At 51.3% G+C, this 15,103-nt stretch overlaps 1 protein-coding gene across 1 annotated transcript; it reads right to left on the bottom strand.

The window, feature by feature from the left end:
* Window positions 1-2,736: 2,736 nt before the first annotated feature.
* On the bottom strand, window positions 2,737-14,377 carry FGF6 (fibroblast growth factor 6). Its single transcript, XM_046645828.1, has 3 exons — window positions 13,846-14,377; window positions 12,569-12,672; window positions 2,737-3,377 (listed from the first exon to the last, which is right to left on the bottom strand). The coding sequence occupies exons 1-3, from the start codon at window positions 14,189-14,191 to the stop codon at window positions 3,201-3,203; spliced, it is 627 nt and encodes a 208-aa protein (XP_046501784.1). The 5' UTR covers window positions 14,192-14,377; the 3' UTR covers window positions 2,737-3,200.
* Window positions 14,378-15,103: the final 726 nt, after the last annotated feature.

Genomic DNA, 15,103 nt, shown 5'->3' with positions numbered 1-15,103 from the left:
AAAATATTTTCTCTCTTAAGCTGCAGAATGGCCCTGACCAGGGGCTTGGAGTGTATGTGTTTTGGAGGTGTTGTGGGACGTTGTGGCAGAGGGGGAAGGCTGTGAAGGATAATGGTAGGGTATTAATTACAAAATTGTATGCTGCTTTCCAAGGGAGGTTCCAAAAGGTGTGGGAAGTGGGAAGGGAGGGGGTGTTAGAAGGCAGCAGACAATGAAACGAACGTAATCAACAGCTTGAACAAGGCAGTTGGAGTTTTCTGGTTTCCTCTGAGCTTCATCCATTGCCCTGAAGAGCGTGCAGAGTTTGCAAGTGCCTGGGGCTCCCCCATTGATACTGAGCTAACCTCTGCCCGACTGAGAAGTCTGTCTTTAAGGGAGTGCACAGATGTTGCTCTCTTCTTTCTCATTTGCTCCTGAAGAGGAAATAAGACAGCCTCTGGGCTCCTGGAACCCCAAGTGTGCATGGAGCTGCCAAAGAAGGTTCAGGATAGAAGAGAGGCCAATTAGCGACAAAACTCTATAAACCAGGGTCATAGCTCACGATTTGGAGGAAGGAGACTTTTGGATCCAATGGGGCTGACAGCTGAGTTCAGGACTCAGTAGCCATGGTGGTCAGATAGGAGATGCTCTGCACACCTGTGTTCAGACAAAGTAGCAGAAAAGAAGGAACTGACAAGCCCCTAGCTGCTCTTACTCTGTTCCTGCCCTTTAACTCATTTTTTTGGATAGGGATTGACTTTTCTTAAGCCTAAGCCACTTATAGGTTAAACAGAGAGCCCTTGGAGAATTCCTTTGGATGGGAAGGATTTCAAAGAGTCAGCGATGCATCCCTACATCCAGGGGCGACATTCAAAATAATTAACTACTAGTACAGCATGGGTCCTGGGACTCCTTAGAACAGACACCTAGCTGCCTGTAGCTGATGCTAGTCATAGACAACCAATGTGCTGGTGCCGCTCCCTAGTGACTGAACAGCAAGCCTGCCTGATCGAGGCATCTCATCGCTTCTCTTTCTCATTCTCAGCATGAAAAATGGGAGTGGACATTTGGAGAAACTCCTTGTCAGGGTTTGAACGCTTTTATGAGCCTCTAGAGAGATGCAAGAAAGGTCTAGCCGTCCGAGGCCTTGCGACTCTCTTTGGAAGAGTGCTCCTCTCGTGTCAAGTTAGCTCAAAGATCTAGGAAGATCTACCTCAAAGATCTAGGAATAAATGCTTTAGGACCCAGACCTCTTTCTCCTCTCCAGATCACAGTCCCTCTGCCCACCCAGCCTTCCTACACTCCCGCCACATTCCGTCGGAAACGGATACACACCTCAGGTTCTGAGGGCATCAGTTTCTGATGTACCCTGTTAAAGAGGCAGATTACTCTGGACAAGACTTCCTGAAAAACAAGCAAAGCTTTGTCCCCTGCCTCCAAGGAGACCTGTGCTTCAAATATCCCCAGCATTCAAGATGGACTAAGTTTTTCCCCGTTCCGTTTGATCCAAGACTGCAGCTCCTTCCAGTTTCTATCCAAGGCTTGACCATGTGCACTCTTGCCCTTGAGTTCTTACTGTTCCACCTTCGCTCACCTTTGTATGGCATTTTCCTCCTCACCCAGCACATGTCTGTCCTGACCTTTGCCAGGCAGAGGAGGTGGCCAGTATGGTGTCTCTCCCTTGGATTGCCAACCTCCACCTTCTGCGCACAGTCGCTCGGCTCAGAGCTATCTATAGATGGACGCATCTGCAAATAGAGAGGTATGCCGAAGATGAAGGTATTTGCGGCAGATGAGGGGTTGTCTTGCAGGCAGGGGCCCCTGAGAGCAGCAGAGAGCATCAGGTCATTTTGTAACTCGATGGTTCACGTATGCTGAAAATATTTGCACTCTGATATGGCTCTCTCTGGTTTCAGATTTAGGAACGTTCCAATGGTTCAGGAATCTGAAGGCTCCAGGCAGACAACATTTATAGTCGCTTGGGGAACCTCTGCTTTTAATACTCTCAACGGACAGGAGGCAAGAAGACATCGTACTGCAAGGAGCCGCTTAGCTTGGCTGCCTGATTTCACAGGATTATCACTCTTCTCCTACTGTAGGGGGTCAGAGGGGGCAAACTCTAGAGGTCATGGTGCCCATTCTGATGCAGCCAGGCACCAGTGTGTATGCAAGGTGAGGACGACGAAGAAGGAAGTGAGGGTATCAGATGAGAACTTGGGTGAGTTTCCTGGATGTACTTGGAGAGGAATTATCATCTCTAGTCCAAAGCCTCTCTACTTCCTTCGTGCCCTATTTTGTACCCCCTCACCCCCCGCCAAAGAGGTTGCCATTATTAGGATCCTTGTCATCTGAGGTTAAAATAAGACCCGGTTCAAAGTGAGGAAAAGTTATGGGCAGGCAGCCTGGCCCCGGCTTGTTCTTGGAGCCACACACAGCCCTGAATCCTTCAGGTCAGAAGGGCTCTCCACAGAACATCCAGTCCCTTCTGCTGCTTCAAGCAGGCCTTCCCCAGCTGCCCGCGATACTGCTCCACCTCTTTCCTCCAGGAAGGGGACCCCTTCTCCCCCAGCTTCCCTGACAGTGCCCCCCAGTGTCCCCAGAGCCCTCACAGGCAGGGAGCTGCTCCCTTTCTCTCCGGTCTGCAGTTAAATCTCACTCCCTCTCACCTTGCCCTCTCTGCACTTACGGGACAGCTGCTCCCGGCCCCCGTGCGACCCGTGCAGTCAGTGGCCTCTGAATGGAAAGATGATTGGAAAGAAGGGCAGAATGGGAGTACACATCAATCCTGTTGGTTTGACAAGTGACATTCTTGTAGGCAGATTCCTGCAGTGATGATGTGGGGAGAAAGAAACCCGATGCTTTGAAATGCCTTTGCTCTCACAATAGCTACCAAGATGTATGGATGTACATCAACACACACACATACTTCTACCCTGGCCTTTCCCTCTGCCCATGGTCACATTCCACAACTGTCATCTGCACCTTCTTTCCTCAGGCGAGATCAGAGCACGGGATCCATTGGCATTCTAGGTCGCTGGCTGTAACCCTTTTGGGTGGGTTACATGCCATGGGGTCCAGTGGCCAAGGGAACCAACTCAGGTCCCCCAAGCACAAGAGAAGCCTGACTCAGGAGTCATGGGGGAGAAAAGGAATTGTTCACTTGTGCAAAATTCCAATACAAAAGATGCTGCTTTCAACCTGTGAGCCGTCTTTCAAGGTCCTTATATCCTGGGAAGGAAGTGAGTGACGGTCATGATTGGGGACACCTTGCTGCCCCGCTTTACCCGTCCATATTTGCTCAGTGCGATGTAAGTCCCTCGGTACAGGTCTGACTCGTAGGCGTTGTAATTATTGGGCAGGAGGGTTTCTCTGAACTTGCATTCCTCCTGGAAGCTGGGCTGCGAAAGAAATGAACAAATAGCAGAGGCTCAGTTATAAAGGAGGCACAGCAGCCCCTCTGCTGGGTACCCCCCTCCCCTTTGTAAGACAGCTACCATGAGATCTGAGCCAGCCTCGGTGAACAGAGTCATGGGAGGTTAGAACAGGAAGAGACTCCAGAGCTCTCAGGGTCCCCTCTCACCTTCCCTCCTTTACGACGAGGGACATAGATGGATGGTCTGCGTCACATGGGGTGGGTCTCCTGACTTCCACTTCAGGGCACTTTCTGCTAAGCACCTAGATGATCATTTATTCCATTTAGGGAAAGGATAAGAAAAGGATAGACTAAGCTGTTTTCTCAAGTCCACTGCGAGAGGTAATCTAGTGTACCAGGATTGAGGGCCTGGGGTTCTGCTCGGTGGCTCTCCATTTCCTAGCTGTGTGACCTGAGGCGGGCTCCTCCCTCTCAGCCTCAGTTCTCTTCTTTGCAGACAGGGAGATGGGGACTGTTAGTGGAGGGTGGAGACAGAAGATTTCCTAAGTCATCTGCAGCACGGGCTGTCAACTCTGGCGACTCTTTCTCCCACTCGTGTTCCCTCACTCTGTCTTCCCCAGTTTACATCTCGAGTTTGCCATCCCTTAAAAAGCCCATTCTCGGTTTTGGCCTTGAGCCCAGAAGATGCCCGGTGCCTCCCAGACATTCCTAGTTCTCCAGGGAAGTTCAGGAACAGAGATGGTGAGGAGCAGGGACTTTTATGGGGAGAACCTGGTTCCCTGTGTGACAGGTGGTGCCGCGGAGTCTGGGGCCAGTGATAAATCGCCCCCTTCAATGCTAATTTGGTAGAGAAGTGTGTGGGGACCACCTGTTCAGAAAATGAATGCTGGACTTCCTGTCACACATCAACAAGTTCATTCCCAATAAATCACCCAAGTCCTCCTTTATTCCTAGAGAAGAGAGTCTTTTCCTCCCCAAGCCTGCCTCTGCTCGCTGCCCTGAGGGGAGGCTGGAGAGTTTCTGTGCTTCTGATAGGGAGTAACTTGGTGGCGTCTGGAGGAAGAGAGAGCCAGGTGACACCTGGGATTGAGTCTCTAAAGAAATAGAGACTGAAACAGGGAGAAATAGGTGGAGTACAATTTCTGACTCCTTCCTGCTGACTGAGGCCATCGGCTATAAAAAACCCACTCAATGGCTGACTGGCTGTGCCAGAGGTGTCGTCTGACCTTCTCTAAGGCATCGTACTATGAGTGCCCTGGCCTGGCTGGCAGTGGGGGATGGACGAGAGCCTCTTCCTGTTATGAACGGATGGTGATAAGCTAGCTCATCAGGGCTCCCAGCCTCCCAGCGCCCTTTGTGTACACCTGTCAGACACCATTTAGAACAGTGTGCCATCCCTATGGACAGGCTCTTCTTTCCCAATAGGTCCAAGTGCCCTGAGACAAGGATTGTGTCTTGTTGGGTACATGACGCCGAATGATGATTCCATAGGGACAGCACCGAAACATGGATACCCGCCCCCCATGGAGGGCTCCTTTGTTGCAGGATGAGAGTGAGCAAGATGGGGCGTGCTCTATGGGGGCACAGCGAACACCACCCCCCCCCCCCCCGCCCTTCACCCTTGGCTGAATGCACTTCCCCCTTTCCCCACTCACACTCCTAGTTTACTGTTTACGAAGCACTTTCTCATAATGTTAATTGGCTTGAGAGGAATGTGAAAGATTTCACCACTCATGTCAACTGCCTCCTCAATACCGTACTAGGGAGTCTGGGTTTTCGCAAGCTTTCGTTTCCCTCGTTATGGGTGCTCAGTAAGTATTTGTGGAATGAATGAAGGAATGAACATCCCAAAGGTGGGGAGAACAAACTAGTCGAAGCAGGTAAAGAGCAAATTTGCACAACAGCTTTGAAGTTAGACTGATGATGCTTCATCTCTTCCTTAGCTGTGTGAACTTGTGCAAATTATTTAACCTGCTAAGCCTCGGTTCCCTCATCTGTAAAGCAGGGGCAGGAAGAATAATTATATCATAGAATCGGAGTGAGTGTGAATTGAAATAATGCATGGAAAGTGTTTGTAATGCCTGGCATATCATAAAATAACTAATATTATTATAATTCTTCTTCTCCAACTGAATCATGACCTACTTTACATTGAAAGCCCTAAAAGACTTCATCTTACCCTGAGTCACCATTCTTGAAAACTTGTTGTGGGGTGTATTAGACAACTTAGCTTTTAAGCTCTGCAATTGTTGCCTGAATGACTGGGAGACAGTGAGCTTGCACGAGAAGAGCACGGAGCTCTGATAAGCACAGGTCGATGCCGGCTCCGGCAAAGCGCTCTCTGGGCCTCTCGGACCTCAGATTCTCCGCCTGCGCCTGGGGCGCAGAGTCAGTCACAGCGGCGAAGATTGTGGATGGACAGAGCTCTGGAGCACCAGCACTAGGAGAAAATAAACTTCGGATTGATTGTAAAAGTTAAGTAGAAATAAAGCTACACTGACCAAAAGTCTGGTGCAGATTAGTGAACAAATAGTCCAGAAGTAAATCCAAACACACGTGGGTGTAAAATAAACCCGGATCCGAAATGAACATAAAATAAAAGCGGCATTTCAGATCACTGGAGAAAACATGGCATTGGAACAACTGGATACCATCTTATAATAACAATAACAATAGTAATAAAGTGTGATGTATGACTTTGTTCCTTACGTTAAAGTAAATTCCAAAAGGAGCAAAGAATTAAATGTGAAAAAGAGAGCCTTACAGAGCCGCCCAGAAAAATTTTTAAAAAATAATGAGTAGGGAAGATTTTTCTAGGTGAGACACGGAAAAGCCAGAAGTCATAAAAAAAGCCCAGAATGAATACATGTGACTTCTGTCTGGAAAAAAACCCACCTTAAACAAAATAAAAATATAAACAGCAAACTGGATTAAAAATATTTACAATGCACTGTATTTTGTAATATATGTTGCAATTGATTGCTGGGAGGACATTTTGTTACTATATTCAGAACCCTTAACTCACTGGAAAATGGGCATTTATGAACAGACAATTCTGAGACAAGGAAATGCAAATGGCGTCTGAACATGAGAACGTCTGCCTAATGAGAGAAATTCGAGTCATCCCTGAGAGACCACATCGGGAACTGTCGGGCGGCAGAGAGAACAGGGTTTGATAATATATTTCCATCAGTGAGGCGTGGAGTTTAGGAATTCTCATTCAACGTCCGTTGGGGCGTATGTTATTATAACCTCTATAAAGAGCAATTTGACGACATCCATTAGAATAAAAAAAAAGAACATAGTTTTGATTAGTAATTCCGTTTCTAGGAATTTATCTTACTGGTAGACTCCCACTTGGGTACGAAAGTTACTCACTGCGGCATTACTTGTAACAGTCAAGACTGAAAACCTAAGTGTCTCTTAGGAAAGGAGTGGTCCGCCACTATGGTGAATGCACACAATGGAATGCTATGAGCCATGAGACAGGAGGACCCTCTGAGCACTGACTTGAAATGGGCTCGAAGAGGTCCTGTGAAGCGAAGAAGCAAGGTTCGAAGCGGTGTGCATCGCATGCTCCTATTCCTGTGAGTTTAAAAAGCGAAAGCCGTGCGTGCACAAGCTCAGGGACACGGTTCTTCCTGGGATGAGACACAAGGGACTGGGGACAGTGGCTGCCTCTGGGGGGGACTTGGTGGCTTCAAGACACCAGTGAGGGTGAGACAATTTCCATGGCATATTCTTTTGTACCTTTTTTCCCTCTTAAGCCATGTTCATGTACTACCTAGTCACATAAGTAGATCGTTTAACATGGGAAAGGAATTCAGGATAGAAGATGGGCCAAGGAACAGAGTGAGAAAATGTTTGCATCAGAAACTGGGGGTCTCCTCCTAGTCCTGTCACAGCCCCCTCTCCACCCACCTCTGTTCTAACGTCTATGTCCCTGGAGAGGGACCCAGCTGTTTCTCCTGTTTCCTGGAGAATTCATTTCTGATCTGGATGGTGGGTAAGGGAGAGATTTCCAGTGTGGTCTGCAGACTCTAGAGAAGACATCAAATCTTGGGGCGGAGGGTGTAGGGAAGAGGAGGGGAAAAGGAGGAACTGAGCCATTTGGACAAGAAACTCTGTGGGCAGTTGCCCATAGCATCCCTTCTAGAATATGCCCAATTGAAGAATCCAGCCTTTCCTAAGTGTCTGGTCTCCCAAAACCTGTCCGCTTGAATGTGCACGACAGGGGCCGGATACAGTGTGCTTTGTTCTCTGCTCACCAGATTCTGATTGTTCAAGTCCCCCCTACTTTTTAAAGTTTCCAACTTCTGTTTTTTCATTCTCTCCCTTTTCTCTGGTCTATCTCATGTTCCTAGGCTTCCCCAGAATTCTGTACAAGTCTAAAGTGAAAAGAGAGGAATAGGGGACGGCCCTGTGGCCGAATGGTTAAGCTCCCATGCTCCGCTTCCGCGGCCCAGGGTTCGGATCCTGGGCACGGACATGGCACCACTCATCAGGCCACGCTGAGGTGGCGTCCCACATGCCACAACTAGAAGGACCTGTAACTAAAATATGCAACTATGTTCTGGGGGGATTTGGGGAGAAAAAGAAAAAAAAAATAGAATGGCAACAGTTGTTAGCTCAGGTGCCAATCTTTAAAAGAAAAAAGAGAGAGAAATAGATGAAGCTTGCTTTAGAAGCCCTCCCTACCATTCCCTCACCCGGTCCATTCAGCTCCCCCACCCTGGGGGTTCATGTGGCCATGAGGCCTGTGCGGAGAGGCCAAGATTGTTCCATTTCCCTGAACTCTTTCATGCAGCCCCTGTTTCAGGATGGTGGGATTTTCTTGCTGCCAAGATTGGTGGTCCAGCTGGTATCAAGACCCAGCCCCTAACTTCATCTCCACCGCATCCTGGAGCTCTGAGTTCTCATGGCTCAGGAATGTTGGCTCCTCAGCTCTGGTGAGAAAAGCACTCATGCCAAGTGAACGCCGCGTTAATAAAAGCAGCTACCGTATATGATTACTTGAACAAATGAAAATAATTCCACTGGATCACATTTCCTGGGCGTGCCGGGCCCCAGTGTCTTAGATTCCACGTAGGTCTAATCAGACTTATGTGGACCCAAACTCTAAACGTGCAGCTCTCACTGTGGAGAAGGGTGTCTTTCAGAGGGATAGGTACATGGGTGTTTCAGCACGAGTTACTGCTGGCAGAAATGCCCCTTAGAGTCTGGGGTGGACCAGGCATCCATCCTCTTGTCTTTAGGCAAAGCTAAGTCACCCTGACTGATGGAGGTATAGTCTTGTCTTTAAAGTGCTTCCTCCTGGGGCTGCCCTTGGCCACTGGCCCCTGTTACGGCTGGTTGTGTGTGTGTGTGCACATGGAGGGGGGCGTTTAAGGAGGTGAGCAGGGAGGAAAAAAGAAAACTCCTTGTCCTAGGACCCTTTGCTTCTGCAGCCCCTGACTGCTTCTTTTTCTCTCCTTAGCTGAAATGGAGAAATAGCATCTCCCAGCTCTGAAGAGATCTGTGTTTCCTAGCCCCTGTTCCCAGCACAGACATTGCATCGGCGATTTAGAAGTGTTTGAAAATGTTTTCACCAGGCCTCTCATTCTTCTCATTCCTGGGAAGCCCTTTGTAGCCTGCAGGCCACAGACAAAGCCTTTTGCCCAGGCCCCTCACTGCAGAATGGGCCTCTCCCTCCCCTCAGGACCCCGTCTCCCAGCACGGCCGACCCGGAGGGATCCTTTGTCCCATTCCCTGAGGAACCCATTCTCTGCCAGATGAGAGGAACAGTTCAATGAGCTGGGAGAGACTTGGTCCTCCCCTCCCCCAAAGGAATGCCCCAGATAATAAAGCCTTTATGGATGCAAGAAATTCTGTGTTCTGCACCTTGTCATATTACAATTGATTCAAAGGATGTAGACACAGTTATAGGTTCGTAAAACTAAAGTCACTTAAAAGCGTAACTGAATCCTAGTCGCTTCTTGTCACTATGTATCTTTCTCAGCCAAAGGATTCTAATAGCACCACTGCCAGGTGGAGAGCCTTGATTTTTTTTTTTTTTTCATTTTAAAAAGAATCATGAAGATTGGAATTCACTGATTTCTGCCTCAGTCTACACCTGAGAGAGCAGAGATTCAGGCCCAGAGGTCAGTGACTGTCAGAAGTAAGACAAATAGCTGGAGGGTAGGTGGGGCAGGGGCTGGGACAGGGTCCCACCCAGTCAGTCCGGCAAATGTGCTTCTACTGCGTTCCCTGCAGAGCCCTGAGGCCCCAGTGTCCCACCTGTAACGTGAGGATAAAGACCAAACGCACCTCCCAGGGCTAATGGGGTTGATGCTGGAAAGCACTCTGCAGGGTGCAGACCAACGGGAGGCGCTCAGTTCCGGGTAGCTATTTCTATTGTCTAAGTAGAGTGAGGCGCGCTGCCCTGAGGCTCTGCACCCCTCTTTCCTCGAGATGAGACATGCGGGAGGCCACTTTTCCTAGGTGGGTTTTCCTGGCCCTTATTCTCTGACCTCGGCTTGTTCGCCTTCCGGCCCCAGCATGGTTCCCCCTCCCCCCGAGAAATCTCCTCTGGCGGAGGTAGCAGCTGAGCCGCAGGGAGAGGAGGCAGCTCTGGGGGCTTAAAGGGAAATAGCGTGAATGAAATCATGAGCCAGCGGGAGTCTTCCTGGCTCCGGGGATCAGTTGGCAATTGTTTTTTTAGGCTGTGATAACGGCCCCTGAGGGGCGGTGAAGGGGTGGGTAGAGGGGTTCTGGAGCATCTGGTGCCAAGCCTCACCAAGCATCAGGTGCTGGGCTTGGGGCCCAGCTCGGCCGGACTCTGCACCCCGTCCGGCCTGGGCCCGGGCTCCGGGCGAGCCTCTCCCACAGAGGAGAAGGTGCTGTGGGCCCGATGCTCCTGCGGGGCTGGGAGGGGGAGGAGAGGGCGGGTCTTCTCTCAGGAAAGTCCCCCTTTGCACCGGCTCTTTTCACATGGGAGCCCTCTCCTCGGGCCGACTTGACCCGGTTTGGAGTGTGGCCTGCGCGTGAGGGGCTGGCGGCATCCCACGTTCGCAGTCAGCCCGCGCCGCAGAGAGGCGGCTCCTTCGTCTTGCCCGAGCAATGCTTGACCCTTGGCAGGCTTCCTCTGATTGTTACAGCTCATATTCCCAGCTTCTCCCACAGGACCAGAAGGTTTTAAGTGGGGAGTGGATAAATTTCCCTATGTTTGGGAATGGTGGCATTCCTTTCTGGGTAAGGAGAAAGAAATATTGAATAGCTCTTATTAAAGGTGGCGAAGATAAGGGTTTCTGTCATTGGTGCTTCTTTCCAGGAGATTTACCTGCTAAAGAGTCCCTCACATAAAGTCCCACAGCCAACAACCCCCATTCCTGGCTCTGCCATCCGTGGATTCCAGGTGTTATGCAGGCTGGTGAGAAGGGGCTCTGAGCTGACTCACTCCACAGAGGGGGTGCCCACGCCACCCAGACCCAGGGTGGTCCCCGCTGCTGCCTGTCCTCCCCATTGCCTTTGCAGGGAGTGGTAAAGAGGGTGTCTGAGAACTCCAGTCTCACGTCGGTGTCGTCTCCCAGCCCTCCTGCTCTCAGGGCCGGTGTAACCCTTGGGAGGGGAAGACTCCCTGCCCTCCAGAGGCCGGGTAGTCCGGTGGTCCCCACGCCTGCCTGTGCCTCAGAAATACCTGACAAACTTACAAAACAAACACAAACTAATTTCCGGGCTCCCATCCCAGCCCTATGGAATAAGCATCTCTTAGGAAGGACCCTGGAAATCTGTACCTTTAACAAGTTACCAAGGTGATGTGGGTGCAAATCTCCTCCCACATGTCTCATCTCTAAGAAAGAGGGGTGTAGAGCCTCGCGGCTGCGCCTCGCCCTCCTTAAACAATATGAAAGCCTGACCCACATTGAGCACCTGCTGTTTGTCAGGTGCCCTGCAGAGTGCTGGTCCCCAGCAATGTCAGCATCAGCCCCTCAGCACCCCTGGGGCTGCGTTTGATCTTTATCCTCACTTTATAGATGGGACGCTGCGTCTCCAGGGTCTCACATCAATCATGGCTGTGTGCAGACTTGCCGCAGGGCTCTGCAGGTGATGCCCGTAAGGCCCACAGCAGAAGCATAGCTGGTGTACAGACTGGGCCCTGATTCCGGCAGCTGGCTCCACCTACCTTCCAGCTACTTGTCTTACTTCGGACACCCATGGAGTTTAATCCATGGTCATCTCTACGTAAACCAACCCAGACAGAGAGGTGTTAGAGCTAAAGATCACAGAGGCCACCTGGGCACCCTCTTCAGGTATTTATCAGCTCTCCTCTGTTTGCATAGGCTCCCCGGAACCTGGCACCAATCCCAGATCTCTTTGTTCTCTTCCTGATCCTCAGCCTGTCTCCAAGGAGAGGTGGAACAGCCCTACACACCCTCCCCATAAATAACTCTGGTATTCCTTGACTATTGCTCAGAGGTCTTCCTTTTTAGCCTTCTTATTTCTATCAAAAGAACTCTCAGTTTCTTCAATTTCATAGGGACATTTTCCCAGTCCGTGTTTTGGAATAAGCCAAATCATGGATGGAGAGACCCAGGAACAAGGGGGTCAGAGAGAGCAGAGATTTTGGTAAATGTGCTTAGAAGCTGGCTAGGTTAACCAGAGTGCTAACGTTTGCCCTCCCAGGGCTGATCTGTGATGGGGAGGAGGACGTCGGTGGGGTCTGGTGCCAGCCAAGAGGATATAATGGGAGGATGCTTTTCCAGCCCATGCGGTCAGAGATCAGAGGACATAAACCTTAAGGTGAGGAAAACAGCCTCCATGTCTCCTCCTCCTGCTGCTCTCTAGGCCAGGGACGTGTCTCGGAGGGTGGGTCATGGCGCACCCAGGCTTGCTTCTCCGGCTCTCCAGTTCAGGGAATCAAACTCCACCCTAAGCCTGATGACAGCTTAATGCCAGAATGCAGGTCTCCCTTGGACCCAATAGCCGTCTGAGCTACAGTTCCTGTTTACTTACTAGTTTCTGGCAGGTAGGGCCAGGAAAGACATGGTCCAGTGCAGAGGCCCATTAACTGATGCTGACGAACCCCACACGTGCGCTGGCGCCTTCCCAGGCCCCTCTTTTCTCATTCTAGATAAATAATCACTTATCTGCTCAGGTTTTTGTATTATCTTCTTCGTGTAATTGTGTCGGCTTCAGGCCTTGCACCACCTGGAGCTTCCCCTGGCCTGATGAACTCACCGTTGTGTATAGTCTCCCTTTACTGTTCATGGCGATGAAGAGGGCACTTTTCACTCCAAAGAGGCTCACCACGCCTCGCTCCACTGTGGAAATCTCCAGCAGGCCTGGCAAAGAAATGGGGGCTGTGTTACCCAAGGCTTGTGCAAATCGGAGTGAGACGTCACCCTGAAGGCGACCCTAGAAGGGCGTCTAAGCCTGTCGCCCTGCTCCTAGAAAGTCAGCCCCTCTGTCACCTCTATCCCTGGCTGCTCTAATTTTAGGGAGATTCTATCTGCTAGATGCATCGGGCCCTGCCGCTATGCTGTTAACACTCGAGTTCTGCAAGGGCAAGTTCTGACGTCAGAGTTAGGGTCACGGTAGCTATTTAGGTATCTCCTTAAGAGTAGCTTTGCATCTGGGCTTTCACTGGCTTAATCACATGAGGGCCTTGACGTGGGTAAAACAATGAATTCTGTGGGCCAGCCCCGGGTGCCTAGTGGTTGAGTTCAGCATGCTCTGCTTTGGCAGCCTGGGTTTGGTTCCCGGGCCGCAGACCTACACTACTTGTCTGTCAGCGGCCATGCTGTAGTGGCGGCTCACACACAAAAAGAGGAAGATTGGCAGCGGATGTTAGCTCTGGGCGAATCTTCCTCAGCAAAAACAAACAAACAAACAAAAAGAATTCTGATTAGTTTTGTTAAATGTACACTCAATATGTGTCAACAAATCTCAGCCTGTCTGCTCTTGCGGACGCTGCAGCCACACAGCGGCTGTTGGCGTGTCTGAATCCTGCAGCCCTCACCCCCCTGGGATGGGAGAACCTATCTATGCAGCAACCCATCAACCTGTAGGACAAGGACTTGGGGACAGAGGGGACAGATTGAAAGAAAAAGAAGGATGTGCTTCAGCTGGAAATTTTTCAAACCACTTGCCTTTCCTTCTCAAAGAGGGAAGCTAAATAAAAATAAGCTTGTGTCTGACGTGGGCCAAGTATCCTCACCCATTCTCCCCATCCTTGCCTCATGGCTTCCCAGACTGATGGTCTTACATGGCCACGGATGGGCCTGTAATGCTGAGGTAATTAGTGCCACAGGAGCTCGGTGGGGTGATGGCAAAGGACACCAGGATGCTTGGGCCTCAGCATGCAGAGCCTGCACCTAGGCAGGGTCAGAGAATCCGGGGTGGCTACGCTTACGAGCATCCAAGTGGAGAATAACATTTCTACCCCCTTTATAATGGGACTCCATGCACCAGAGCCCAAGCCCCCAGCTTCCCAACTGGCTGCAACTGGCACTCACTGTAGGGGTTCTCCTCGTGGGTCCCGCTGATCCGGCCATCGGGGGGCACCTGGAGGTGAAAGCCGATGCCCACGTTGCAGTAGAGCCTCCGCTGCCGCTTGATCCCCACCAAATAGCCACTTTCCCAGTTCACCCCAGCAATCTCTCCAGCTAGCCCAGCGCGAGACCTGGACAGCAGGGTGCCCCAGCCCCTCGAGTCCAGCAGCGTGCTGTTGGCGCGGGTGCCTGCAGGCGAGGGCACCACCATGCCCACTAGGACGCCTAGGAAGACGAGAGCCCGCAGCGTGCCCTGAAGACGTCCTGCTCTCCGGGACATAGTGATGAACAGCCTCTGTCCCAGGGCCATCCACCTTGCCTCTCAGGCACGTGGTCAGAATTAATGGCCCTAAAAATACCGCCCTTCTTGTTTTTCTCCCCTCGGCATGGCGGCAGGGGCTTATTTTTGGAAGGCAGATGAAGGCTGCTGACATGAAACCAAAGCCTGCTTCGGGCACTCGGGTCGGGAGCAGAGGGACCCAGGCTGAGCCGCGGCTGGTAGGGACCATGGCTTGGGGACGCTGTCTAGCTCGCCCGCTTGCTCCGTCCCGAGTTGATTATATTTGATTTGACCTGTCTTTATAGTTCAGCAGCCCGGCCCTCCCCTCCACCCATCATCACCCTGACGTCAGGTGGCCCAGCTCCTTCATCCAGGGCTGTAACATTAACCTGCTCCTGGGCCTGGCTGCCTCCCCACACCCCCATCACCCTCCCCACACCCCAGGGATTCTGGGAGCCACTGTCATTCCAACTATGAGGCAGGAATGAAGTGAGCAGGGAGCATCTCTGAGGGAGGGAGGAGTTGGCTGGGGGCCCAGGGGAAGAGGGAGGCGAGAGGCCACCCAGGACCCAAATTGGGCAGGAGTTCTTGGCCGGGCGGCACTGGCTTCCTTATTTAGAGGGCAAAGGGTAAAGTCACGCAGAGGGGAAGGCTTGGTGGTGGGTGGCGACCGGGACCTACGAGTTACCCTGGAGACTGTTCATAGAAAGAGCTCACAGTTGAGGACAAGAGAGGCTTGGGGGACACTGAAAGGCCAAACCCTTTTAGCAGGAGAGGACAGAGATGGGGGAGGGTTTGTCGAAACATCTTTAGGATTGTGGGGAGGGAAGGCTAGGGTCAGGCTTCTGCCCACCCTCCTGGCCGTGGCATCTACTCAGCCAGTGGTGGGGAAGTTGTGTCTGGCCCTGGATGTAGCCCACTGGCCTTTTTCCCGCCTGGGCT

The sequence above is a fragment of the Equus quagga genome, chromosome 1, assembly GCF_021613505.1.
Source record: "Equus quagga isolate Etosha38 chromosome 1, UCLA_HA_Equagga_1.0, whole genome shotgun sequence".
NCBI classification, from domain to species: Eukaryota; Metazoa; Chordata; class Mammalia; order Perissodactyla; family Equidae; genus Equus; species Equus quagga.
This window is presented reverse-complemented; position numbering and strand designations above follow the sequence as displayed.